Source organism: Capsaspora owczarzaki, assembly GCF_000151315.2.
Source record: "Capsaspora owczarzaki ATCC 30864 unplaced genomic scaffold supercont2.1, whole genome shotgun sequence".
NCBI lineage: Eukaryota > Filasterea > Ministeriida > Capsasporidae > Capsaspora > Capsaspora owczarzaki.
The window spans coordinates 933,512-958,120 of NW_011887292.1; the positions used below are offsets into that span (position 1 = coordinate 933,512).

General features: G+C 54.1%; 8 protein-coding genes across 8 annotated transcripts; 4 read left to right on the forward strand and 4 right to left on the reverse strand.

The window, feature by feature from the left end:
* Positions 1-663: 663 nt before the first annotated feature.
* On the reverse strand, positions 664-4,227 carry CAOG_00276 (hypothetical protein). Its single transcript, XM_004365090.2, has 12 exons — positions 2,876-4,227; positions 2,663-2,733; positions 2,433-2,572; positions 2,285-2,356; positions 2,140-2,203; positions 1,976-2,043; positions 1,807-1,894; positions 1,509-1,682; positions 1,369-1,431; positions 1,183-1,274; positions 982-1,069; positions 664-900 (listed from the first exon to the last, which is right to left on the reverse strand). The coding sequence occupies exons 1-12, from the start codon at positions 4,048-4,050 to the stop codon at positions 806-808; spliced, it is 2,190 nt and encodes a 729-aa protein (XP_004365147.2). The 5' UTR covers positions 4,051-4,227; the 3' UTR covers positions 664-805.
* A 1,415-nt stretch (positions 4,228-5,642) lies between these two features.
* On the forward strand, positions 5,643-7,695 carry CAOG_00277 (purinergic receptor P2X). The gene is made up of 6 exons (XM_004365091.2): positions 5,643-6,088; positions 6,191-6,262; positions 6,345-6,411; positions 6,496-6,725; positions 6,808-6,974; positions 7,073-7,695. The coding sequence occupies exons 1-6, from the start codon at positions 5,684-5,686 to the stop codon at positions 7,548-7,550; spliced, it is 1,419 nt and encodes a 472-aa protein (XP_004365148.1). The 5' UTR covers positions 5,643-5,683; the 3' UTR covers positions 7,551-7,695.
* Positions 7,657-10,996, reverse strand: CAOG_00278 (hypothetical protein). Its single transcript, XM_004365092.2, has 8 exons — positions 10,776-10,996; positions 10,378-10,523; positions 10,184-10,307; positions 9,937-10,083; positions 9,625-9,813; positions 9,367-9,528; positions 8,989-9,273; positions 7,657-8,899 (listed from the first exon to the last, which is right to left on the reverse strand). The coding sequence occupies exons 1-8, from the start codon at positions 10,980-10,982 to the stop codon at positions 7,790-7,792; spliced, it is 2,370 nt and encodes a 789-aa protein (XP_004365149.2). The 5' UTR covers positions 10,983-10,996; the 3' UTR covers positions 7,657-7,789.
* Positions 10,997-11,774: 778 nt separating this feature from the next.
* On the forward strand, positions 11,775-13,565 carry CAOG_00279 (XPA binding protein 1). The gene is made up of 3 exons (XM_004365093.2): positions 11,775-11,958; positions 12,284-12,487; positions 12,587-13,565. Exons 1-3 carry the CDS (start codon positions 11,806-11,808, stop codon positions 13,526-13,528), a joined length of 1,299 nt encoding a protein of 432 aa, XP_004365150.1. The 5' UTR covers positions 11,775-11,805; the 3' UTR covers positions 13,529-13,565.
* Positions 13,566-13,608: 43 nt separating this feature from the next.
* Positions 13,609-14,876, forward strand: CAOG_00280 (hypothetical protein). Its single transcript, XM_004365094.2, has 2 exons — positions 13,609-14,072; positions 14,224-14,876. Exons 1-2 carry the CDS (start codon positions 13,638-13,640, stop codon positions 14,704-14,706), a joined length of 918 nt encoding a protein of 305 aa, XP_004365151.1. The 5' UTR covers positions 13,609-13,637; the 3' UTR covers positions 14,707-14,876.
* Positions 14,877-15,045: 169 nt separating this feature from the next.
* On the reverse strand, positions 15,046-17,256 carry CAOG_00281 (heat shock factor 2; the record flags this gene model as incomplete). Its single annotated transcript, XM_004365095.1, has 2 exons — positions 16,859-17,256; positions 15,046-16,699 (listed from the first exon to the last, which is right to left on the reverse strand). Exons 1-2 carry the CDS (start codon positions 16,909-16,911, stop codon positions 15,046-15,048), a joined length of 1,707 nt encoding a protein of 568 aa, XP_004365152.1. The 5' UTR covers positions 16,912-17,256.
* A 2,247-nt stretch (positions 17,257-19,503) lies between these two features.
* CAOG_00282 (hypothetical protein) lies at positions 19,504-22,023 on the forward strand. The gene has a single exon (XM_004365096.2). It carries the CDS (start codon positions 19,574-19,576, stop codon positions 21,959-21,961), a length of 2,388 nt encoding a protein of 795 aa, XP_004365153.1. The 5' UTR covers positions 19,504-19,573; the 3' UTR covers positions 21,962-22,023.
* A 107-nt stretch (positions 22,024-22,130) lies between these two features.
* CAOG_00283 (adenylyl cyclase-associated protein) lies at positions 22,131-24,575 on the reverse strand. Its single transcript, XM_004365097.2, has 2 exons — positions 24,365-24,575; positions 22,131-23,578 (listed from the first exon to the last, which is right to left on the reverse strand). The coding sequence occupies exons 1-2, from the start codon at positions 24,518-24,520 to the stop codon at positions 22,313-22,315; spliced, it is 1,422 nt and encodes a 473-aa protein (XP_004365154.1). The 5' UTR covers positions 24,521-24,575; the 3' UTR covers positions 22,131-22,312.
* Between the last annotated feature and the right edge of the window lie 34 nt (positions 24,576-24,609).

The following is a 24,609-nucleotide window of genomic DNA, read 5'->3' on the forward strand; positions in this document are numbered from 1 at the left end:
ATGTTGTTGCGGTGAAATGACTCGAACCTGCTGGGGCGCCCGGGGCGGGGCTGTCGCTCTTTGTCGCCCTTCCCGAGACACGTAGGGTGATGCTGATCACTGTAGAGACGTGGGAGGTGAAGCTGGGTGGCGATCTTGTTGTAGGAGAGCTCAGCATTTCGCAACGCGAGCACTTGACCGCGGGCGACCTCCCTGGGCATCTTGTCCAGCACGGGCAGCGGTCTTTTGGGTGAAGTTGGACGCAGCCATACCGGGAGCTGTCTGCGAGCCACGCGGGACGTGGACTGACTGCGTGTGCGAGTCATGCGCACAAAAAGACTGAACCCAAACCAAAATTTGGGCGGGAAAAGTGAATTTTTTGAGTTTCCTTATATTTTTTATTTTGCTCGCTGCTGCTCTGATATGACTCACAACCCCCGCTCCCGGTGTTCATCAGACGTTCGGTACACCGTACCATGAATGAACATTCCGCGGGCGAGACGGAAAGCAACACAGGTCCCAGGGAGGGCGAAAAAGTGAAAAAAAGAGGGGGGGTCGAAATTTAATGATCGGGATAGTATTTGGACACAAAAGCAATCGGCTCCAGAAGTTTAACAGAGTTAAGCATCAGAAATCCGACTGATACGATACACATGAATGACAAAGACAGTTAGACGAAAAAAAAAAAAAAAACACGCGCACAGACCAAATACACAAAGAAAACATCAACATTGCCGGATGATTGACCCCAGCATCCCCCGTGGCACAGCTTGCGCAGCTCCATTGGACCACATCTACTGTAGGATACAACAGTCTGCAGCCGTGTTTAGTTGGAGTTGGAGAACGTTCGCTGCAGCTGGGTTTGCAAGGCGCTGGCCAAGCTGGACTTGAAGCCTGCGACATCGACGCCATCAGCAGCAGCTGCAATGCACCAAAAGAAAACCAACAGGTCAGTTTGGAAAGGCCCGACATTTGCGTTTTCGGCAGACAAGCACGACGTACAAGGAAGAGATTTGATTGCTTCGGCAATGGCCTCGCTTGCAATGGCAGTCGGGTCCAATTGCGACTTGGCAGCTGCAACCGTGGCTCGCTGTGGTGACGCATTCCCGAGAATGCACAATCAGACCCCGATGGAATGAGCTTCGTGTTGGCGGACAAAGGAGGAATGGCGGTGGCAAGACGACGAGGTATTGCGCTACTTACGCCTTGGCGGGCTGGGGTGTCAGATTCGCTGGACTTGCGTGCACTGGTTTGCTGCAACGAGCGACGGACGGCTTTTGAGGCTGGAGGTGCTTCTACAAGGGCACGACAACAAAACCAGCCATCAAACAGTCAGGGAATGCTGAGTCGCAGACAACAGCAATCCAGACAAAACATCCAATCGTGTACCAAGTGGTGCGGGCTTGCGCTTTGTTGGCTTTGCTACAGCTGCCACGGGACTTGAATGTGCTGCTGAAGGTGTCAATGTGTCAGTCAAGCCATTATTAACACATCAAGCAGCCTTCAAATAAATGTCAGGCAGAGCATACCTTCGTAATTGGACATGGATAGTGTTTGGGATGGTGGCACTGGAATAGCAGGATAGTGGGGGTAAATCCAACGGAAGGCGGGTTTGCGCGAACAAACCGAGTTCATGCGATCCTTCGCGATCAACCCGATGCTGGCGAGCACATTCGCAATGTCGTACAAGCGGCGAATTTTGGCTGGAAGGAGGGTGATGCAGGGAGGTTGGGTGGAAAGGCAAGAGGACAAATTGTCAACATCAAGCTTTGTGGCGAAAATCGTAGATTTGCCACTGCTCAAAAAAACCAAACGATTGGTACGTACTCTTCAGCTTCGAGTCCATCCAGTCAATTGAACCACCGCCGGTACCAGCAAGCTGCGCCGCAGCGTCGTCCATCGTCAGTAGCCGAGACTGAAGCGCAACGACCAAGCACGGTAAGTCGCTGTTCGCTCACTTGCAAGCGGAATCAATGCAAAATGAGGCGCGGCTTACCGGTGAGGAAATCATGAGGACCAGGAATAATCTGCTCAGGTTGCACAGGCTCTTTTCTTTTCGCGATGCTGTTGTTGGAGAAACAAAAAACGTCAAGTTAGAAAATGAGCTTGAGCCTCAAAACTTGATGATGGAACTGGACATAAATGGTGCTGTTGGCGCACCGTTCTTTTTGGCGACGTCAGAGGAGGCCTGCAAGTTGGTATCGCGCGCGCGCAGAGCCACGGGCTACAACGGGCGATTGTAAATTAGTGAGCGGTGCTAAGAGCAACTCGCTGGTTTTGAAGCAATTCGCATTTGCACACGCACCTGCTCGGTATCGCTGTCATCATCGCTTCCAAGCTCATCGTCATCAAGCAGCAGTTGACCATTGGGGCTCGTCTGTTGTCACAAAAAAGAATCAGCACTCTCATCATCAACGTCGCACCATCTCATGCTCTCTACCAATCCGACATACATGGGCTTCTTTCAGCCGACGGAGCCGCTCGGGCAGCCCTTCCATGCCGACCCACTCGTACTGATTTTTGGCCACACGTCGAAGAATTTCAACGCTCTCCAAAACATTGATGATATCATACAAGCGTCGACGGTTCACAGCTGTTGCCAGTTCAACAATTCATCAATGTTAGTCCAATTTGGGTCTGTTGCAGTTTTTCATTTAAACAAACTTCAGGCAAGCTACCGTACCCAAAAGGCCAGCAGTTTGGTCCAGGTGAATCGAGGTGCCAGGCTGGGCATCCCAATACGACTTCAGGAACCTGCTCGTTGTTGTTGGACCAGTGAGTTGCAATTCGAACAAACAGCAATGCAAAACCCGAAAAATACATCACAACGAGCTGAGTTGGTGTTGTCGCCGTCCTCTGCCTCCTCCTCCTCGATTTTAGCCTGGTTTGTCCTTACCTCTCGCAAAGCAGGCCAAGAGATCGGTTTTTGCGCGCCTCGGCTTCGTTCTCATCGACGTCTTCGTCTGCTTGTGACGCGAGTGCTTGTGGGGACTCGGCTTGGCGGCTTGCACGTGCTGTCGCGGCCTTTGCAGGCATGATACGGTCAACGGCGGGATTCCCGACGGAGACGGCGGACAACTTGCGGACAACAGGAGGACGGACGCTGGTGGCGACGTGCGCTGCAGCGGCCGCAGAGGCTGCGTGAACAGCAGCAACATACGGCGGGACCGGCTTGGACAGCTCGGGCATTTGTTCTGCTTGGCGCTGTTGGGCCTCCTCATACTTCAGGATGGGGCTGGCCAGGAGACAAAGCGCCTTTAACTTTGAGGTGGGTGTCGCCGGCTGACAAGCTGCGCTTTCGACATGCGCGTCATCCGAAGACGGGCAGTCGCTGGCTGCAGCCAGCTCGGGCTGGGGCATCGAGCGCCGCAGGCGAGTCGAGCCAACTTTGATGGCGGTGTACCTTCGCGCAGCACGCGCACTCTCGGCCGAAACATCCATGTCCTCGGCAAGGTCGGTTTCAAGATCCGTGTCATCCGGCTGGGGGAGATGCCCCAATTTGGCCGCGCGACTCGGAGTGCGTCGTGAATGCCGGGTCACTGGCGACTCGGCCTGCCGCGACGCAGCAGCGAGTTCCATCATTGTGTGGGACGCCAGCATGGTTTTGGGCGTGACGGTTGACGAGGAGGAGGCAGTGTGGTGTCCTAGCGTCGTGCTCGGACGCGCGGGTGTGGTGTGCTCCATTTCGAGCGCAACTTCGCGCGGTTCCTCGCCGCTCAGACGGAGGGACGCCAAAACGTGTCCGCGACTGGAAGGGCCTGTTGCACGAGCAGGCGATGTAAACGAGAAATCTGGTGCAGCCGAGCCATCAAGGCGCTCGCTCAACTGTGCAGGGCGCTGAGCCATGGCGCGCTTGCTCCGGGTCGGGGAGGTGGAAGTAGGCGTCGGAGGGACCACCATGCGAGTGCCCTGGGTGGTGGGAGACTCCTCGTGGCGCGACTGTTGCGAGCCTGCGCCACTCAGATTCGACTGCGTTGAAGGCGAGTCGCTCGGGGTCAACGGCTGAACGCTGGCGTGATTGGCGGCGGACTTGCCTCTCGGGCTTCGGTGCGGCGGCGAGGCTGTCTCCATGGTTGGTTTGCTTTTGAGTGAGATTGAGTACCTATCTGGAGCAGAGTGCCGGGCAGTGCGAAGCGGCGCGTTGACGAGCGAGACCGGAGCTTGGACTGGGGAATTGGCGCCAAAATGCAGCACGCGCGAAACAGAGAACGAAGAAAAAGAATAAAAAATAAAAATAAAATAATAAAAAATAAAAAATAAAAAATAAAAATAAAAAAGAGGGACCAAACGCTTGGGTTTTGTGAAACCTGGATGAGATGTGACGAGGTGGGATGCAGCAGGTCAGAGGCAGAAACAATACAGATGACGAACGGTGAGATGAGCGGAGGAAGTGCTGTGGCTGAGAGGCACGAACGGAGGAAGTGGGAAGCAAACGAGAGCGCGACAAGGTTTTTTTTTTCCCGTCTTTTGGGTTCTTTTTTGTCTCGTCTTGAGAAGGCGACTTTTCCGGTCCTTCTCACTCACAAGCCTGTCCAGAAAGGGACTAAGCGTGAGAATCAAGTGTCTTTGTCGCTTTCGCCAAAGAAAGACGGCGTAAACTCCGTCACAGCGGTCGCAATGGTCGCAAAGGACTGCGGTGATCGACGGGAAAAAAAAAAAGTGAAACAACACACTCCATTGCTTCCTCATCTCGCTGCTTCTCTGCGCTGCCCCTGGGCTCTGGGCTGCTGCAGCGACAGACACGCAGAGTAGATTCATTGCTCAGCTCTGTCTGCACCCATGTGCCACCCACCATGCCAGGAGAACGAACAACTAGAGCGAGAAAGCGAAAAAGAAATCAAAAAAAAAAAAAAGAGAAAAAAAAAAGCACCGCCAAAGCGCGCCAACAATCTTGGCGGGTAATTCAAATCCAAGGCAAACTGATCTGGCACTGATGGCGCAGTGCTAGCGCCTCGGCGCTCTCCCAGACCCCTTCTATCACACTTTAGTGCACATCCATGTTGAACGGGGTGAGGAACGCCGCGCTGGAGCACCAAGATCAGCGTTGCACCGTTTGGCGCGAAAAATTTCAATCCTGCTCCCTTCCAAATATCCGAATTTGGGCACTCGAGCGCCTTTTTTTTTTCCCCCTCTTCTGCTTCCTTCTCGCTCTGCCAGCCCAAGCTGTGCCATCTCTTTCAAGATCGAACTTTAAGACTCTCAAGTTCATTTTCGTGCAACGCTGGAAGCGTCGAATGCAGCTGGTTGCTGGGTTGTGGCCAAAGGAAGGCCAAAAATCTGCAAAAAGCCAGCCATATCTGCTTTTTTTTTTTTTTTTTTTCTTTGGAAACGCATGGCTTTTTTTTTTTTTTCGAATTATTCTGATTATTCAACAACTTTACCCGCGTAAAAAGAAAAAGAAGAAAAAAAAAAACTGAAGCTCAGCAAAAGTGCACATCGTATTGGAAAACCAACCAAAAAAACACAAAAGTCAGACAAGGAAGAACTCGGCCAACGTGGATGGATGTTTGCACAGATCTGAATTGACAGCGTACACTTTGCAGCACTGCTTTCTACCAGCATTCAATGATTGAATGATTGAGAGCACATCCTCATTCAATTCCTTACATCTTGTAAATCCAAAACCAGTGACGTGTTGCTCGACCACTCACTCCAATTTTTGTTTTAACTTTTTACTTTTTGCAATCTGCCGATTGATTGGGCCATGTCAGAATCAAAGCCGACGCTGCGGAGTCGAGTTGCGACCACCCTGGGCGAAGGCTTCCGAGCTGTTGTGGCGTACGAGACGGCCAAGGTGGTCGAGGTGCGCTCGCTCAAGCTGGGCTTTTTCAATCGCTTCGTCCAGCTCGCCATTCTGGGCTACGTGATTGGTTATACCATCGTGTACCAGAAGGGCTACCAGACACAAGCGCCGCTCCAGAGCACGCTCACTACCAAGGTCAAGAACGTGGGCTTTGCCTGCCAGAGCACGGACTCTGCTGGCGGTCGGTACGGCGGGCGGGGCGGTGCCGCAATCGGAGTTACCACATGTCCCATTCCAGGAGTGGATCCGCCTGGGAACACCGAGCTCAGCCTGTGGGACTCGACAGACTACGTGATTCCTGCAAATGTGAGGTGGACGATTTGTTTGTTGGTGTGCTGTTGGCGCAATTGGAATAATCCTGCCGTCGGCAACTCATGAGCCGCCATCCAACTCTGTTTCGTCTCGCAGGAGCACGATGCCTTGTTCATTTTAACCAACTCGATTGTGACTCCAGAGCAAAAGCAAACGACTTGCGCCGAGGTATGCCGCTGCGAGTTAGTTTGAGTGAGTTTTCCTTTTCAATCTTGGCGGACCTCTCACAGAGAGTCCTGGTTGATGGCAGGATCCTCAATATGCACAAGCGTGCACGGACGATTCGGAATGTACCAAGTATTCTAGTACTCGAAATGGTAAGAGTCGGTTGTCCAAGCAGTGTGTCGGGTTGTGAACGGTATCTAACCATTCCGGCTTGTGCGGACTTGTGCGTGTGACAGGAATCATGACTGGCCGGTGCGTGAACAGCACGTGCGAGATTTACGCCTGGGCTCCGCTTGAACTGGACTCGCTCAGCCCGCAGTCGGGCTCTGTGATTGAGCAAGCCGGAAACTTCACCGTGTTTATCAAAAACAACGTTCGCTTTGCCAAGTTTGGCATCTCCCGCACCAATGTAGACATTGGAAACACGAGTGCTGCCTATCTCGCCAATTGCCGCTGGAACAAGGAGGTGAGTTTCCGTGTTTCGTTGTTGCTGTGGCCTGATGTGCTACTACTTGCTGAACGTTTTCCTTTGGGTTGTGCTCCTCTAGACCGACTACTATTGTCCCATCTTCAAGCTGGGTGACTTGGTTGAAGCTTCCGGCTGGAAGATTGAAGACATGTTGGTGCTGGGAGGAGTGCTTGGAGTCAACCTCGATTGGACTTGCAATTTCGACAACGATGAGAGCGAATGCCGCCCAGTCTTCTCCATCAGTCGGTAAGGCCACGAGTTGCATGCTCTTGTGAGTGGATTTGTTTTTCTTGCTGGCATTTGGGATCCCATGCCTAATGTTCTGCGTGTTTGTGGCGCTGTAGAATCGACGATCCAACGTCCACGAGTCCTGGATACAACTTCCGCTATGCCGACTATTACACACTCCCGTCGCCAACCGATCCATCGATCAGCGTCCCGCATCGTGATTTAATCAAGGCGTACGGCATTCGCCTCATCTTTGTCGTGTCTGGCGAAGGAGGCAAGTTTGATGTTGCGGCGCTCACCATGAGTCTCGGCTCGGGCTTGGCTCTGCTTGGTCTGGCGACCTTGCTGTGCGACTTTTTCATGACGCATTTCTTTGCCAAGAAGGACTACTACCGCGAGAAAAAGTTTGAACTCGTGGATGATCTCCCGCCGCTCGATCAGACATTTAGTCGTCTCGTCGGTGGCCCTCGCCGCTCGGAAGTTGCCGTGCCTGTTCCATCAACCTCCACCAGTGTTGGATCCGTCCAAGGGGGTAACACTGCAAGCGAGAAGAGCCCGCTGCTGCAGGAAGATCAACGGCACACTTGGTCTTAATCTGAATTTTTCGGAAACGCCGGGTTGGTTCTTTGGGTGCTTTGCAGAAGGGTTGCTGGTGTTGTCATTCTGCTGGAACGCTCTGCTTGATTTGATCACGAACGAATCCCAAAAACAATTCCATTTAATTTGAAAGAAACTGCTCTCTGCAAAAGCGACAAATATTTTTACATTAGTCTTGCAAAACACCGAGTACGCGAAAACTCTGAGACACAAACTCATCGAGGCTTTTTCTGAGGCTATGACATGTCCATTGGCGCAGAAGTGCCGTCGGAAGACTTTGTCTCCGGCTCCGACGATGATACATTGGAGAACAGACTCGTGCGGTTTGAAGTTCGTGGCTCGGGTGAGTGACTGCGCGACGTGGACGGAGAACTTGCGCCGCGAAGCAAAGAGGTCGCCAAAACAGATGAAGACAGAAGCTTTTGACTTCCGCTCGTCGGTGAGTCGGCTGGACGAAGGCCCATGTGCAAGGCACCGGCAGCGAGGGTGGAGCTTGGACTCGTTTTTTCACCGGTTGCAAGGGATGTACCAGACATTTGGTCAGACAGCTTCACTGGAGTGGAAAAGGGGCTGCTAGCAGACCGAATGCTCCCAGCGTGTTGATGTAGCCCTTCCGCTGAGGAGTGCGCCTCGCTTCGAGCGGGCCGGATGCCATCAGCAGTATCCATGGCTGATGCCAGCGCCGCTGGAGAAGCGTCTGGAACATGAGGATGATGCGAATGGTGACGGGCCACACCCGACTCGTTGTGGTTTTGGTTGGTGTGCGTCGACAAGTCTGCTGCGACGCTAGAGTCCACAGGCAGCCCATTGCCGAGACCAGACGCGTGTTTAGCACTGTGCGAGACTGGGGAATGGAGATTCGGGATGGATGCTGAAGCCGCTGCAGCAACAGTAGCGACCGGAGATCGCATCACATAGCTGGGAGTTGGTACTGCGATCGACGGTGGCAATGCTGAGGCTTGTGCTTCGTCAGATTGTCGTTGTTGGGGCTGCTGCAGTTGTTGGTGCTGCAGCTGCTGTGCCTGGGGCGGCGGCGGCTGAGGCTGCTGCTGTTGCTGCTGAATGCCCTGCTGCTGTTGCTGCTGAATGCCCTGCTGCTGTTGCTGTTGAGATGCCTGCGGCGTAGAGAACGCAAGGACGCGCTGTTTAGGGCGGTTGACGACGCTCTGGATAAAGCCACCGATTGCTTGAATGATACGATCATCGACAGCTTCTTGAACGGGGGTGGCCGTGAATGGTGGTTGGTTGGTGCTGCCAGAACGCAACGAGAACGGCGTGACGCGCAGCGAATCTGCGGCACCGTCAATAATCGCAACGACATTGCGGGCTCGCATTTGGCGGCGCACCTAATCAAAAAGGCCAAAGTTAGTCAATCAAACGAGCTTGTCGTTACTTGATCCACGGTATTCGAGACACGAATGTAAATAATCCATACCTTTTCCATCAAGGGCAACGGAGTAGCCGATGCACGCGACCCTATCACAAACAACACTGGGATTTTGGTTTGGAGCAGAGAATCTTCCAGTGAAATCCCGTGCAAGCCGAGCAGAGGAAATCCCAAGCAGACCACTCCGGCCACGGGTGTTGTCGCAGACACCTCGCACGCAATGCGACCTCCGACGCCCTTGCCGATGAGCACAATCGGCCGATGGGAGTGCTCTTCCGAGAGTTTGGTGATCTTGCTCGCCAGACGATTGACAATGTGCGCCGTTGGGTTGTGCTGCACGCAGCGACACGAGGAAGCACAGAGTCAGTGATTTGAGTGATTTGAAGCACTCCAGAATCAACCAGAGAGGCGATCAAAACTAGTTACCTTCAGCTGGTACTTGCCGTGACGAGAATCACCCATCGTCATCACGACGAGCTGGGCGTCTCCAAGGATGGCAAACCGCGATCGCCAGTATGCCAGTTGCGAGTGGTTCCAATCAGTTTCGCCAGGACAAAGCACGAGTAGCGGCGATGAATTAAACTCAAACTGTCCATCAAACGAAAAATCGGGTCAGTGGGGAAAAGGTTGGTAAAATCAAACAGCCTGCTCATAAAAACAAAACGAATAATTTGGGGTCCAAACCTTGTGTTCAGGGACCGGTGCTGGGATGGTGCCGGGAGGCGCGCTGGGCAACGGCGTTGAGACAAACGTCACCAAAGCTCGCTCGAGTGCGGCACGAGCAAACTCGGACGACACTGCCGGGTTGTTTTCCGGGAACCGCACACTGTGGGCGAATGAGCAGAGTTGTTGACTTTCGACAAGCTTGTGCACCTGGGCAGCAAAAATTCAACAACAATGGTTGCGGGAAAAAAACAACCCTTTAAGCAACATTTTTGACGGCAAACCCAAACCAATGCTCTTGCAGTTGTTGGGGTTTTGGTTTAATGGACTTACCCGTGTACGCAGTACTCGAAGAATGTCAACGTAGCAGCTGAAGGTGGGCGAGTCGGACGTGTCCACAAGGGCGCTCGTCAGCCAAGACAACAAGGACGGATTCCACCGGTGCTCACCAAAAACATGCCGAAAGCTTTCCGCCGCGCGCTATCGACCAAAGAGAAATCAATGGTTAGCAAAAGCAGGTGAGATCAAGCTGGTGAGCTGTAGCAGGCATTGGCCGACATCGAAAAAGGGGCCGCTGTACCTCCAGAGTGCGGCATCCAACCACAAACATTTGATCCGTGCTTGAAGTGGCAGTCCAGACATGCATTGATGTTTGTATGAGAGACCTGATTGAGTCGAGTATTCCTCGTTGTGCAAGAGTCATACTGAAAAAAACAAACGAGTTGGATTGAGTGTCGGCACCACATAATGATTGCCAATGTCTTTCATGCTCACCTTGAGGGCTGAATGAGCGCATCTGTGCTTGGCACAGCGCGTAGAGCACGCACTAGCAGCGCGTATCTCGACGGAGACCTGAGCAAGTTCTGCGAGTCGCCGACAAGCGATGAGAATCGCGACGCAGGCGGGATGGCGTCCGAGACCTGCATCCAAAATCACAAGAATCACGATATTCAGAATAGTCCAAGGTGAGTATGTCGTCGATGCTTATGCTTCAGCAGAGGACCATGGACCATGAGGGTTTGAGCCGTCCACACCCCCGCTAACGCTGGTCTTTTTATCGCCTGACTGCGACTGTCAGATCGCCCTGGAAGGCAACAAAACACGGCCTCTCTCGAGTCATCGACTGTTGGTTTGTGCGCTTGTGTGCGCTGGTTTGGCGAATGGAGACTTACGCTGCCGACATCGATGACATCTCGGCGCAGGCGGCGCAGTCGCTCTTCCTCCATCATCTGCAGCCGCAGTTGCTCTTGCTCTTGTCGAATGTCGTTGGCTTCGTTCGCTGCCCTGCGCTGCTGGCTGGACAGGTCTGCGAACGGGATCTCGGCGGTTGCCTGGTGCTCGAGCTGAGGAGCGACGGCGCCCTCATTGAGATTGCTCATTGAGCGAGTGTGTGGAATAGCAACGGGGAGTGAGTACAGTGGTAATAGTAACTATTCATAATGATGATAATAATCACAGATGATACTTCGCTCAGATGCTTCCATGCTCCGGTTTATGGCGCCTGCAGTGAGCCGATTTTGCTGGAAATTGTCTTCTTTGAGCTCCCGCGCGGCCCGTAGTCGGCGGAATGTCGCCAAACTTTCAGCAAATCAAGTGGACATCATGTTGTGTATGATTCAATCGCAGTGGTGTCATTTTCTGGTACTCGTGAATTTTTCCAATGTCGTTTGCCGTTTTTTAGTTGCTGGTTTTTATTTTTCAGGTTTTGAGTGATTTTGGCGGCTTTTGCCAAGTTGTCATATTGTCAAGTTCCGCCCGTCTAGACGACACAGAACTAATATTATTACAATCAGTCACCCTGTGCAACATTTCCTGCAAAGGCAGACCGCTCAAAAGTCGCGAGCTAGCCAGGAAACGACCGTGCCGAGTATCGCGGTCAGGATCAAGCGACGCTCCCGCACTGTCGGTTCCAGTTAACACCGCATACCTGTAACAATCAATCAATAAAACAATTTATACACACTATTCCAAACAAGCGGGCTCGCGCTGGACTGTTTGACTCGAGCGCCACTCGACGAACGGCGACCATTTGGAAATCGACAAACAAAACTATTCTACGTTGCTTCTTTGCTGTTGATTTGCCAACAAAGCAGCCCCAGCACAATTCAATACTAACAGCAACAAGATAACAATGATTGAACGCATCCCTAAAACATCGAAGCGGGAGCTCAGTCCGCTTTACTTTATACCAAACTCAATACAATGTCCGACGCCGCAGCTCCAGCTCCTGCAGCCGAACCAGTCACAGCAACAGCAGCAGCAGCAGGCCAGTCATCACAGCAGCAGCCGTCCAAGGTCGCTCCTGCTGTGCTTGTCATTGGCATGGCCGGCGCTGGCAAGTCAATGGTGATGCAGGTAAAACCAAACGACCACCGCGCTCCACCCAACCAACCAACCAACCAACCAACCAATTACCGCGACAATTGGCAAGCATAAGCTAGTGCATTTGCTCATGACACTGCAGCATGAGCACCGCGCGTGTGTGTGCACAATGCACTGATGAGCGTCGTCCGTCATGCGTCGCCATGTGTCGCCTTTGTCTTCCACTGCTCCCTTTTTACCAGCCACGACCCAGACGCAGACCCAGACCCAGACCCAGACCCAGACGTGACTCTCATCGATGACCCCAACGTTTGCATGCTTGACTCACCGCCTGTTGCTGTGTTTGAACCTCTCCCAGCGCTTGTCGTCACACTTGTCGGAAAACCGCCTCAAGACATACGGCATCAACCTCGACCCGGCCGTCGTTGGCGACCTGTCATTCCCTGCAAACATTGACATCCGCGACACCATCCACTACAAGAAGCTGATGGAAGAGCACAATCTTGGACCGAACGGAGCCATCGTGTTGTCGCTCAACCTGTTCACCACCCAGTTCGATCAGGTAACGACGTTGTGACGACCCACTCACACACACACACACGCACACACGCACCTTTGACGTGGAAAACTCATCACTCACACTTCCTCTACAAACATACAGCTCTCCAATCTCCTCGCACAGCGAGCACTCGAGAACGACTTTGTCCTCATCGACACGCCTGGCCAGATTGAAATTTTCACCTGGTCTGCAGGCGGCGCAATCATCTGCGACGCACTGGCATCCCGCCTGCCCACCTGCGTCGTGTATGTGGTGGACACGGTGCGCTGCCAGAATCCAGTCACTTTCATGTCCAACATGCTGTACACTTGCTCGATTCTGTACAAGACGCAGCTGCCATTTGTGGTTGTGTTTAACAAGACCGACATTGTCAAGCACGACTTTGCCGTCGAGTGGATGCGTGACTTTGAGGCGTTCGAAGAAGCTGTCTCGCGCGAGAGCTCGTACACGTCCGGGCTGGCCCGATCGCTCTCGCTCGTCTTGGACGAGTTTTATTCCAACCTTCGTGTCGTGGGTATCTCTGCGGCTCGCGGCGATGGCATGAACGATCTCGTCGAGGCCATCAACGAGGCTTCTGCCGAGTTTGAGCGCGACTATCGACCCAAGCTCGAGCAACTCCGCAAAGAAAAGGAGGCCGAAGAGGCTGCGCGGCAACAGGCGCAGCTGAACAAGTTTGCCGCCGACAAGAATGCCGGTATGAAGGTCGCCATGAATCTCTCGGACGCCGCAACTGCTGTTTCTGCCGCTGCCGGCGCGTCCGGCTCGCGCAAGGCCCAGGTCAAGCTCTCCAAGATCAACTACGGCAAGGGCTCGCACGAAGAGTACGATTCGGACGACTCGGACAGCGCGTACACTCCTCGCGACGGTCTTTCGTACATGAACGAAAACGAAGAGGACGAGGATGATGCCGACGACGACGAGGCCGAAGGCGACGAGTATAGCACTGCTGAGGAAGCTGAAAAGGAGCGATTGCAGTTTGAGTCGTTCAAATCCTTCTTGGCATCTCAAAATGCCTCTAGCGCCGTTGCCAAAAAGCCTCAATGATGCATTATTGTTATGATGTACGCTCAATACACGCCCCTTTTTTCTGAATTGTTTCGACCTTGCTAAAAATTAGTCTTCTTTGGAAAAACGCCCGAACGAACCAAAAGTCATGGACCAAAAACCTGAGCCAACTCCAACCAGCCAGTATCCGGCTCCGGATGCTCAGCCAGCAAGCATTCCGCAGCCGCCGATGCAACCTCAGCAGTATGCACAAGCGCCGACCCAGCCGTACACTCAAGCTCCGCCGCAACCGTACACTCAAGCGCCGCCGTATGTCGGACCGCCTTCCTACCCCTCATCGCCGGTGGTGCAACAGCAGGGACAGTATTACCCGCAGTACCAACAGCCGCACCAGTACCCGACTCACACTGCGCTCAGGCCCTACACCAACACGGGCGACGGGCTTCAGTTGCTGCTGTGGGATCACGCTCAACTGCGTGCGTTCGCCGACCAGTACCACGCCGCGTCCAGCCAAGGCGAGCGCAATACTGCACTCACTGACTTTATGCGACACCTGACCATTCACGAAAGTGCCGAGGAGCAGGTAAGCGCCGCGCAAGGTCGCAGTGAGCCTGGTTGGCGTTTTTCTTTGCGGCGTTGATGTGTTTTCGATGTTTTTGATTTTTTGATATTTTTTGTTGTTGGTTTTCGTCAACGCAACTCACACACGGCTCCTCCCCTGCCCCTTTGGACAGTACCTGTACCCGCTCATTCGTACGAAAATCCCGGGCGCTGAAATTCTGCTCGACCGTACCGTGCTCGAAGACAGTCTGTGCAAGCAGCTGCTCGAGTTCCTCGAAGCACACATCTCGAACATGTACATTTCGAGTGCGCAGTATACCGACGCATCCGACAAGAACAAGCCTGGAGCGCTGCAGCCGCATGAGCGGGAGCGCATCTTCAACGAGAGCGCCGAGAAGCTCTTGACGCTCACCCTCGAGCATCTCCGGTCGGAAGAAGACCGAGTGATTCGTCCGCTCGAACAATTGCTCAAGCCGCAGGAGAGATCGACGCTTGAAACCAACCTGCTCTGGGCCAAGAAGCTCGCTCCGACGCATACCCATTCATGGACTGCCGCGTCGAAAGGCCACTCGCGGGCCGCCCGGGTTCTCAACCCTGTTGCAGGCGTTGTGGATCGCGTCTCGGACGCACTCAACATTGGCACGCGAGGAACATGAAGATATCAAAGTACTGTATGCACGATGCATGCGCGCTGCATAGACGATCAACTACAAAACAGAAAAAACAAAAATCAACACAAACCGAAAAACAGTGTGTCGAAAGTCGCAAGGAACGATACATGCAGTGTTGAGGATTTTGGTTGTATTTTTAAAACATGAAACAAGAATTTTTTTGACTAACAATGCACAGGCAAAACAATATGCAGTCGAGGCGGATTTGCCACGACAACGAGAAAAAGAAGAATCCCGCTTTTTCTTGTTTTGGTTACACGACCATGTCTTTGCTGGAGCGGAGGGAGCTGAGGGAAGAATCAACAATAGGATAAAATGCTGGGTTTACACGACGGTGGGCACGAGCTGACGCACAGGCGCGCATTGGCGGTCGCCCAGGTTCTTGCACGTTGAACTTTGTCGGAACTCGTGCTCAAGCCAATCCAAGTTGGTAGTGTCGGGAAGGTCTGTCAACAGCGGTTCGGATTCAAGCAGGTCAAGGAGGTTTGATGCAGAGGTCGCGGAAGTGCTCAAGCTACGCACGCCAAAGAGCGGCGAAAGTGGTGGCGAAGTGGGCTTGGCAAATGCCGCGCTCAATTGCAGCTGCTGATGTTGTCGGGCGGCACCAACGGACAGCGGCGCCAAGGAGGCCGGTTGTCGCTGCTGTTGCTGTTGTTGATGTTGCTGTTGTTGTTGCTGCTGCTGCTGCTGCTGCTGCTGCAGAGACGTGGCCCACAGGTGGGCAACAGACACGGCAACATCCTTAACAAACTTGTCATTGGTGGCGAGATCAGCTGCGCTATTCGACCGGCTGAACGAGCTGGGGGCAAAAGACGAAGGGGCAACAATCGAGCTGCTGACGGTCGGCGCGGACGCGGACGCAGAGAGAGCATCAAGCGACATTGCTTCCACAGCATCCATGTTGGGGGCAGCCTCAGTAATCTCCTGGATGACAACAGAAGAGAGTCGTGGCCGGCGACGAGCACTCCTGCTGGCCCGAGTGACGGGACGAGAGCCGAGTTCCTCGTACTCTTCGTCGTCGTCAGGATCGCTGATGACGGGTGTGCTGTCACCAGAAACGTCGTGCGACAGCGGCCGCTTGCGAGACTCGCGCAGCTTGGCGTGGGCCTTCTGCTCAAACATGTCGAGCTGGTTGAGGAAGGCGGTTGTGGGAGTGACGGGCGCCTCAAAGATGGCAGCAAACTCGCCACCATTGTTCATCTTGACATCCTCGGCAATCTGAGCAAGCTGGCGCTGCTGCTCGTCGAGAAGCTGCTGCTGGTGGTCTGCGGTCGAAGCAAACTCGAGCTGCTGCAACGGCAGCGTTGGCGAGCCGCACAGGGGAGTGGCAAGCGAAGCGGCGCCGGCAATCTCGCGGAGCTCGCGCTCGGTGGGAATGAGCGCAGGATCGCAGGACTGGTGCATGACGACGAGGAGCTGTTGGATGACGGCATTTTGCGATTGGAACTGACGCTGGAGCCGGCCCTTTTGCTGCTCGAGCTCCTCACATGCAATCTCGAGCTCCGTGTTTCTGAGCTGCAGCTCTTCAAACGACTGGACCAGGGCGGCGTGGTCTGAGGCTGACACGGACGAGGAGGCGTGGCCAGAGGAGACGGTCGACATGGCGTCGTCGTCCACACTGCTGCCGCCGTGGCCGTACGCGGTCGCCGCAGCAGCGGCAGCGGCAGCAGCCTTGCGCAGGTCGCTGGGCTTGGGCTTGCGCACAATGAGCGACAGCTCGTTCGCACGACCCTGGGCAAAGTGGGGATGCGAAAACTCCCATGCGTGCGACGTGCCGGCGACCACCACGCCTCGCTTGGTGTTGGAGATTTTGCGGAAACCGTACATGTTGAGCTGGCGCACAAAGCTGGCAAAGTTGTTGTGCTTAAAGTAGACGGGCAGGACTTGGCGTGCAAACAGCTCAGGGTTGGACACGAGGAAGTTCAGACCAGCGTTCGTCCAGCCAATGCAAAAGCTGTTTTTTGTGTCGTCGACCATTCTATTGAAAGAGTGTGTGTGTGTGTGTGTGTGTTTGAGAAGGGGGTTTGGAAACACAGTTTAGAGCCAGCAAAAAAAGAAAAGAAAAGGCGGCAAAAAAGCAAAAAAAAAAAGAGCAAGAAAGCAGCATGTTGGCCCAGCAAAACGCTTGCAAACTCACTTGAACAGCTTGGCGAGGAAGCCAGGGACGGGCTTGGAGCCTTCGTTCGACATGGTTTGTGTGATAGAGTGTCTGTGAGTGCGAGAGTGCGAGAGTGCTTGGAAGCTGTGGCGGCTACGAGAACAGAAGGCTCAACAACGGCAAGACGACGTTGCGTAACGGTGTTGTCGTGAAACAGCGTGCTTTGTTGGCTGGTTGGGAAGAAGGAGGAGGCTTTGAGACGTTGCTGGACTGGCACTCAAAGGTGGGCAAAGATCGAGATCAGGCAGATCGAGATGGAATGTCAACACGGCTTGAAGGTGCGATCAAAAGGATAACAAAAATCAAAAGCGAACGATGCCAAGGAAGACGTGTCAGCAGACGACGATTGACGATTGGCTTGTTTGCAAAAAGAAGGGGGATCACTGCAAAAACGGAAACCAAAATACAAAAAAACGGACACAAAGAGAAGTGAATAACAAGCATCAAACAGGTGGTGGTGGTGGTGGTGGTGGTTGGACGAAGAGCGGAGACTTGGAAGGAAGTGAGGAAAGAAGAAGAAAGGCGGGAAGTGAAACACTTTTGAAAAAAAAAAGGGCAGCGCGAAGGACGGCTTGTTTTTGAAGGCGTCGTTTTGGCGTTTGATGTTGGCAGTTCAAAAAGGACGGAAGAAGACGAGAGGCGCGAGAAAAGAAAGGGACGAGCGAGACGAGCGAGACGAGCGAAAGCAGAGCAGAGAAACAGCAGCAGCGATGACGAGCGAGTTTCCAGAAAAACCAACGTCAGACTCTGTCTGCGGAAAAAAAAAAAAAAAAAAGCAAAAAAAAAAAAAAGCGTATTTGAACGGACTTGTCAAGCAGAGTGACGGGAGAGAAAAGTCACAGAGGCAACGATGGGCAAGCTGGACAGTGGACACAGGCAAGAGCGATGCGGTGGTCAAGCAAACTCGGTTGGAAGGGGAGATCAGGAAGCGAAAGAGAAGCAGCAAAAAACACACCAAAAAAAAAAAAAAAAAAAAAAAAAAAAAAGGTGCCAAAAATACGCCCAACTTTGCTCAGCCTTCCGCGCGATTTGCTGAGTTGGCATTCAGAGTACTGCGCATTGGCTGCGTGTGCACAGAGGAAGAAAGCGCAGCAGAAATGACAGCCACGAGCCGGGTTCTTGCCATTCCACACGCACCCCCCCTCCCCCAACAAAATCAAATCAAATCGCGTTTCGTCTCCGCACTCGGAGCACGGCGATCGAATGAAAAGAACGGAAACGGAGATTGGCCAAAGTGCGGGAAAAAGGAGAACATTCAAGTGAAACGGGCGCGGAGATTATGATTTGCAGTGTTGCTCGATGGGAGACGCTGTGCAGAGCAAGAGTTTAGAGAGGGGGCAAGCGAGGAAGCGAAATGACAAGTCGGGAGGAGGAGGAAGAGGAAGAGGAAGAAGAACAAGCAGAAGGAAGCGGAGGAAGCGGAGGAAAAAAAAAACACAAACCGGAAGAAAGACTGAATCGAAAAACACTCATTTTGGGCTTTGGCCAAGACATGAGCGATGCTGCCGCAGATCGTCCTTTGAATCGCGTTCAGGAGAGTCGTGCATCAATGCCAAGGTGCCCCCGCATCAGCAGCATATGAGGAGCTGTGGGAGATGGGTAGTGCGCACAAGGCGATGACCAACATAAGGCGCTGTTCAATCGCACTCGAGCACTTGCTCGACGACCGTCTGTTGACCAGCTGTGCCTCACGATTCAAAATCTGCTCAATCACTTTAGAGCTCTGCAATCAACTCGCCTCGTCCATCGACGCTGAGACGACGCCAAAACGCCCCACTCTGAGTGCTGGCGTTCATGTTTGCCGACCGGATTTCAATGCACGATCTCACTGTCCTTGTCATGGCTTTTTGCTCGAGCACTTTCAAACGACCATCCTTTGGCAGTAATCCTCTCTTGAATGAATGAGACTTCGGGACGATGATGGGGGAATCGGGTTGCGCAGCTTGTTGCATGACGCGACTTGTTTTTCCCCGACAGTCACGATTTGGGGCATTTTTTTTTTTTTTTCGCTGTATTGCCACTCTCTCTCTCTTCTGCGCGTGTGTGTCTCTCTTTTTGGGTTTTGCTTGCTTCTTGTCACTCCTGCCATCCCATCGCCACCACGAGCAGCACGCACTCGCCGCCAGAGTCGCATGGTCTTATTAATTTGCATCGCCAGGTGACCTTCCTTTTTCTTCCATCCATTCTCGTTCATTCTCCATTTTTCTCGGTGAGTTTTTTTTTTTTTGCTTCCAGGAGCTCATCTCGTTGCTTTCCCAGCACGCTTGACGAAAAAGTCTCTCTTAAGCCTCGCATTGAACGTGTGCTTGTTGCTCCCTCAAAACGCCAAGCGCCAAAAAAACGCCTGTTTTCGTGTCACCGCACAACTTTCTCATTGGTTTCTCATTGGTGATTGAATGTGCCAGCTGACCACCGCTTCCCATCGCGCTTTTCCTTCTCCCTCCCCCCTTCTGTCTCCGCCTTTGTTCACTCACTCGCTCACCTTGCATCTGTCTGCAACACCACAGACTTGTACATCCGCCAAAAGCTCAGTCTCAAACCGGGGTCAAACACACAAAGCCAGACAGACCTCAGAGCGCACAAGGTTTTTTTTTTTTTTTTTTTTTTTTTTTTTTTTGTTCTCGCCCACTCTGTCTCTCTCTCGTCTTTCCCGCGCCGCGGTTCCTGCCTCCTCCAAAATCACCGTCTCAACCCATGGCGCAGCGGCTGGGGACTTCGCCGCGGGTGCAGATGGACATGCTGCTGCCGATCGCCGCACACGGGGGCGCATTCCGCGACGACGACCGCGACGATGACAACGACGAGAATCCCAACGCCGACAGTCTAACGGCAGCCGGGCTTTCTTCCTTGCCGTCTTACCACCACGCTCACCAGCATCCGAGGCTGACCACCACCACTGCTGCTACTCACTCCATGCCATCAGCAACGAGCCCTGCGCTTGCTGCAGCAGCGCGTCAGGAGCAACAGGAGCAGCGGGAGCAACAAGGGCAGAGCGCGGACGCTACTTTTGCAGCTAGCGTGGACCACTTGCAGTTGCAGGAGAGCAGCACCCTCCCGCCAATACGCAGTGCAATGCTCGCTTCACCCATCACCGCAGAGCTCGCAGCAGCAGCAACAGCAGCAGCGCCGGGTGCAGGAGAGTCGCCAGGACTCGACAAACTGCACGCGGACCTTGCTTCAACCCACTCTGACCATCTCATTGCCCTTGCTGCAGCGACTGCCACCCCCTCAGCGACAGCACAAGCAGTAGCAGCAGCAGCAACAATAACCACAACCGCAGCAGCCGCAGCAGCGGCAGCGGCCTCACGCGAAAATGCCCGTCGTGCCGCTGCCTCTGCAGCCGTTGTCCTCAGCAGAACGGGCGGCACCTCGTTCTCCGACCTCCTCCGCGCAGTAGAAGCTGGCAGCGGGTCTGCTGGCGAGTACTACACCACGTCCATCCGTCCATCGACTGCCGCCATCCCCTACGTGAGTCCCAACCTGCCTCCGCTGGCGTTTGCGGCTCCCGTTCCGTCGGTCAGCATCCCTTCACCGGCGCTACACTCCGCAACCCCTGTCTCTCTGTCGCTTTCCACCTCCATGACTTCCACGCAGGGCTCGTTGTCTCTTTCGACCTTGTCGTCAGACTCGCTCGCTGCCGCCTTCGCGTCGTCCAACGGTTTTCCCAAGCAACCTACATCCCCAACACACATGCGCGCTTCCCCATCGTACAGCTCTCTGCAAAACCACCACAGCGCCAGCCTGATGGGACAGCATCACCTTGCCTTTGAGTCTTCCCACCTCCAATTGGAGCCCTTCCACGACTCGCCCCCGTCGTCCATGCCGTCAAGTCGGACGAACAGCGACAGCTCTTCGCGCTCTGCACACATCATGGCACACAAGCAGCAGCAACAGCAGCACCAGCAACACCAGCAGCATCAGCAACAACACCACCAACAACAACTTCACCACCACTACCATCAGCAACACCATCACCCAACCGGCCTCTCGACACCGCGCTCGCTGCGAAGTGAATCATGCGACTCAATCCCCTCTGCCCTCAATGGCGAGCTTGGTCAACTACGACGGCTGTCCGAAGGCTCTGGGTCGCCGTGCCCGTCGCCTTCGGCCTTGTCAATGGCTTCCTCAACCACTGCGCGGTCGTCGCTGGAGCTGTCCAGTGCGACCATTGCCGCCGCCACAGCCTCCTCCAACCAAGTCTTACCTGCCGACGCGTTCCTCCCAATCGCCGCGCAAGGGGCGAGAAAAGCTTCGGCAATATCGGTCTCGGCAGTGTCCACACTCTCCGAACCGACGTCTCCAACAAACACCTTAGTTTACTATAGCAATGTTACCTCACCAATAGCAACGCCATCGGCCATCGCGACTCCGCCCCGTGCCCCAGTCAGCCCTGCTTCTGCTGCCGCCACGATGGTCCCTCACCGCCACGACCGGCCGAATCCCATGGCGAGTCTGACCTTGATGCCCGACGACATTCCCAGCGTTCTCGCCGCCCTGATTGACCCCCGCGCCGGTGGCCTCGAAATCCGCGATCGCCCGTGGTTGCTCTTCACGCTGCGCAGCTGCTTTGTGGGCAAGGAGGCGATCGACTGGTTTATCTGCCGCCTCAACCTCGATGTCGACGAGAGCCGGCGCTACGGACAAAAGCTGCTTGATCTTGGCCTCGTCAAGCACAGCTCCCCCACCATCGGCTTCAAGGAAGCGGGCATGTATGCCTTCGACATGCCGGTTGTCAATGCCACCATCCTGGCTGCAAAGGAAGCTGCGGCGTCCCGCATCGAGACGAGCTTGGCCCCGTCGACCATCACGTCCCCCCAGTCTCATTCAGTCACCTCCTCCGGCCCACCTTCGCTGACTTCATCGCAAGTCTTTACCGCGCCGGCCATGCCTCTTCCGTCGGTCGCGCCGGTCGTGGGCTCGTATTCCGCCCCAATCACGCCCTGGGCTTCGCCGACCAGCTCGTTCAAAAAGCCGGCTCAAGCCGTGCCCACACACAGCGCCCGCGACTTTGGGCGAATGCAAGAGGTCGTGTGGTCGACTACTCAGAATCGATTTGTACCAAAGTGGGAAGCCACACAATAGTTTTTTTCGTTTTGTTGGCGTTAAGTTTTTATCTATACAAATAAATTGTTTTCAAAACCCAGCATTCTATGCGTGTTTTGAAGGTGAGAGTGATTGCAATGTCAGAACCCCCCCCCCCAAAAGCAGGCAGCTCTTTCTCTCTCTTTTGTTGGAAACGACAGGGCTCAAATGTTTGGGTTTGTACAAGAAGCGTGCGTCAGCTGACGACGTCTCGCAGTTGCTTGTATTGTTGCAGAAAAGCAAGGTGAAACTTAGAAACAACCAGACAGCACCAGACAACGACACGCAAAGGAATAAAAGGAAGAAACAAAAAACCACAGTGCGACAAACACTCAAGACCAGACACTGCGCTTAGCCCTTGTGCTCGACGACGGTGGTGATCATTCGGTTGGCCTTGGGGTCCCAGACGGACTTGAGCTGCTCGGGAAGGGCAAACTCGCGGAACTCACCGCCAGCGTCAACGGGGGCGAGGACGTTCATCTCAGAGCTCTTGGACGAGACAATCTCGGCCTCGAGCGAGTCCTTGGACAGGTAGATCTGGGCACCGTCGGTCTTGTCGACGAGGATGGTGTGGACAGCGCCGAGGACCTGGACCTGGATCGACTGGCAGTTGACCAGCTCGAACGAGGCGAGGCACGAGTCAAAGACAAAGGCGCACTTCTTGCACGAGTCGACGGTGATGGCGTTGACCTTGCCCTTGATCTGGATGGTGGAGCCGACGCACTTGTACACGTACACGGTCTGCTTGGTGTTTGTGTCCGAGAGGACAATGTCCTTGTTGTTGACGTGGTTCTCAACAACCCACTTCTTGGCCTCGAGCTCGGTCTTGGGCGGGCCGGTGGGGGCGCCAGAAGCAGCCTTGGCAGAAGAAGCAGCGGGGGCCTTGGCCTCGGCGGCGGGGACGACCGACGATGCGCGCAGCTCGGGGTTCTTGTGGGTCATCTGCGACTTGTCGACCTTCTTGAGGCCCGAGGTGATGTCACCACCCTTGTTCAGCTCGCTGAACAGGCCGCCACCGAGGGCAGGCTTGGCAGGGGCAGCAGCAGCAGCAGCAGCAGCAGCAGGGGCGGCGGCGGGCTTGGCAGCGGCGGGGGCGGCAGCAGGGGCAGCGGCGGCAGCGGGAGCGGCAGCAGTGCCACCGTTGGCATTCCAGGTCAGGCCGGTGGTGTGCGCCTTCTTGACGTAGGCCTGGAGATCCTTGAGGGCGGCAACCCATGCGCGGGCCCACTCGACCTGCTTGGGCTGGGTCTCCTTGAAGTCCTTGAGAACGCGGTTGGTGTAGAACTGCGCAGCGTTGATCATCTCCTCAATGTACGGGACGGGCTTGGGCTCGACGGCGACCCAGCCGACAGCGGGCAGACCCTCCGAGATGGCCGAGAGCTGGTTGAAGTCCTTGCTCTTGCGGTTGGCCTCGCGGTACTCGGAAGCCGACGCGATGGCGCCAGAAATGTTCTTGAAGATGGCAGCGAGGTCGCTGGGCTTCTTGGACGACGCGGCCACCTGGAGCACAGCGCGGAGCTCGTTGAACGCAACCTGCGCCTTGTCAGCCTGGGTCTTGACCTCGCCGCCGATCTCGGCCGAGAGGGCGAAGAAGGTCTTGAGGTTGGCCGAGGCGACCTAAGTTTGGGCGAGGGAGAGGGTCAGGGTCAGGGTGAGAGTGATGATGACTTTGAATTGAATTGAAAATTTGTTTGAAAAAAAAATAAATAAAAAAAAAAAAATAAAAAAGAATTCCGAAAAATTGGCATTTTGTTTGTCGCTGAAAAAGGAAGGAAAAAAAAAAAAAAAAAAGGAACGGCAAAGATTGAAGAAGCCGAGCGTGAAAGATGAACGAGGAGGCAGGCGGGAGCAGCGACGACGCCGAGCACACAAAGGCAGGAGGAAGACGAAGACGAAGACGACGACGGCAGATGCAAATCGTTGGCCATCAAAGAGAAGCAAACGAAGGAAGCAATACGAAAAAAAAAAAAAAAAAGCACAGATCGTACGCAAAATAACATAAAAAAAATACCATGACCGAAGCTCGAGTCGATCGAACAGAGGTCGAGGATGAGAAAAAAGCAGACCCAGGCAAGAGTATGCTTGAGAGCATACGAACAGTACGAAGAAGACGTTTCAGCCAAAGATGGAGCAGGGAAAGAAAGAGGGGAAAGGAAAATGTACAAAAAACGCAAACAACCAAGCAAAAAGCTGGTTGTTTCAATTTGACCCCCAATGGTTTGACCCCGCTTTGACCATCGCGAGGATGCACACACATACACACACACATAGAAACACACACGCTTCAAAGCAAGCAAAAAAGCGTGTGGCACGACGACGCAATCCACCCTCATGCACACACGAAAACCACAAGCAGAAAAAAAAAAAAAAAAAAAGAGAAACGTTTTGTTTTTTGGTTTTTACCTCCTCATCGTACGCCTCGACGAACTTGGAGCTACCAGCGCCACCGGCAGCAGCAGCGGGGGCAGAGCCGGAAGCAGCAGCGGCGCCGCCAAAGCCCTCAAGACGAGTGACGGCCTTCTCAAGGCGGGTGACGAGGTTGGCAAGATCTGCAGACATTTGTGTTTGGTTTTGTTGTTTGGAGACTGAGTTTTCAATTTTCAATGTCAAGTTCCTTGCTTTTCCTCGATTACTTTTATGAAAAAGAG

What these genes read in the sequence shown, in the direction of transcription:
- CAOG_00283 (XM_004365097.2), bottom strand. Translation starts at nt 24,520, where the DNA reads ATGTCTGCAGATCTTGCCAACCTCGTCACCCGCCTTGAGAAGGCCGTC. An exon ending in TCGAGGCGTACGATGAGGAG is followed by an intron (nt 23,579 to 24,364) that starts GTAAAAACCAAA and finishes GCCCAAACTTAG; the next exon opens with GTCGCCTCGGCCAACCTCAA.
- CAOG_00279 (XM_004365093.2), top strand. Translation starts at nt 11,806, where the DNA reads ATGTCCGACGCCGCAGCTCCAGCTCCTGCAGCCGAACCAGTCACAGCA. An exon ending in GCAAGTCAATGGTGATGCAG is followed by an intron (nt 11,959 to 12,283) that starts GTAAAACCAAAC and finishes AACCTCTCCCAG; the next exon opens with CGCTTGTCGTCACACTTGTC. An exon ending in TCACCACCCAGTTCGATCAG is followed by an intron (nt 12,488 to 12,586) that starts GTAACGACGTTG and finishes ACAAACATACAG; the next exon opens with CTCTCCAATCTCCTCGCACA.
- CAOG_00282 (XM_004365096.2), top strand. Translation starts at nt 19,574, where the DNA reads ATGGCGCAGCGGCTGGGGACTTCGCCGCGGGTGCAGATGGACATGCTG.
- CAOG_00278 (XM_004365092.2), bottom strand. Translation starts at nt 10,982, where the DNA reads ATGAGCAATCTCAATGAGGGCGCCGTCGCTCCTCAGCTCGAGCACCAG. An exon ending in ATGTCATCGATGTCGGCAGC is followed by an intron (nt 10,524 to 10,775) that starts GTAAGTCTCCAT and finishes TTTTGGATGCAG; the next exon opens with GTCTCGGACGCCATCCCGCC. An exon ending in GCGCTCATTCAGCCCTCAAG is followed by an intron (nt 10,308 to 10,377) that starts GTGAGCATGAAA and finishes TGTTTTTTTCAG; the next exon opens with TATGACTCTTGCACAACGAG.
- CAOG_00276 (XM_004365090.2), bottom strand. Translation starts at nt 4,050, where the DNA reads ATGGAGACAGCCTCGCCGCCGCACCGAAGCCCGAGAGGCAAGTCCGCC. An exon ending in CTTGGCCTGCTTTGCGAGAG is followed by an intron (nt 2,734 to 2,875) that starts GTAAGGACAAAC and finishes AACAACGAGCAG; the next exon opens with GTTCCTGAAGTCGTATTGGG. An exon ending in AGCAATCAAATCTCTTCCTT is followed by an intron (nt 901 to 981) that starts GTACGTCGTGCT and finishes GGTGCATTGCAG; the next exon opens with CTGCTGCTGATGGCGTCGAT.
- CAOG_00280 (XM_004365094.2), top strand. Translation starts at nt 13,638, where the DNA reads ATGGACCAAAAACCTGAGCCAACTCCAACCAGCCAGTATCCGGCTCCG. An exon ending in ACGAAAGTGCCGAGGAGCAG is followed by an intron (nt 14,073 to 14,223) that starts GTAAGCGCCGCG and finishes CCCTTTGGACAG; the next exon opens with TACCTGTACCCGCTCATTCG.
- CAOG_00277 (XM_004365091.2), top strand. Translation starts at nt 5,684, where the DNA reads ATGTCAGAATCAAAGCCGACGCTGCGGAGTCGAGTTGCGACCACCCTG. An exon ending in ACTACGTGATTCCTGCAAAT is followed by an intron (nt 6,089 to 6,190) that starts GTGAGGTGGACG and finishes TTCGTCTCGCAG; the next exon opens with GAGCACGATGCCTTGTTCAT. An exon ending in AGCAAACGACTTGCGCCGAG is followed by an intron (nt 6,263 to 6,344) that starts GTATGCCGCTGC and finishes GGTTGATGGCAG; the next exon opens with GATCCTCAATATGCACAAGC.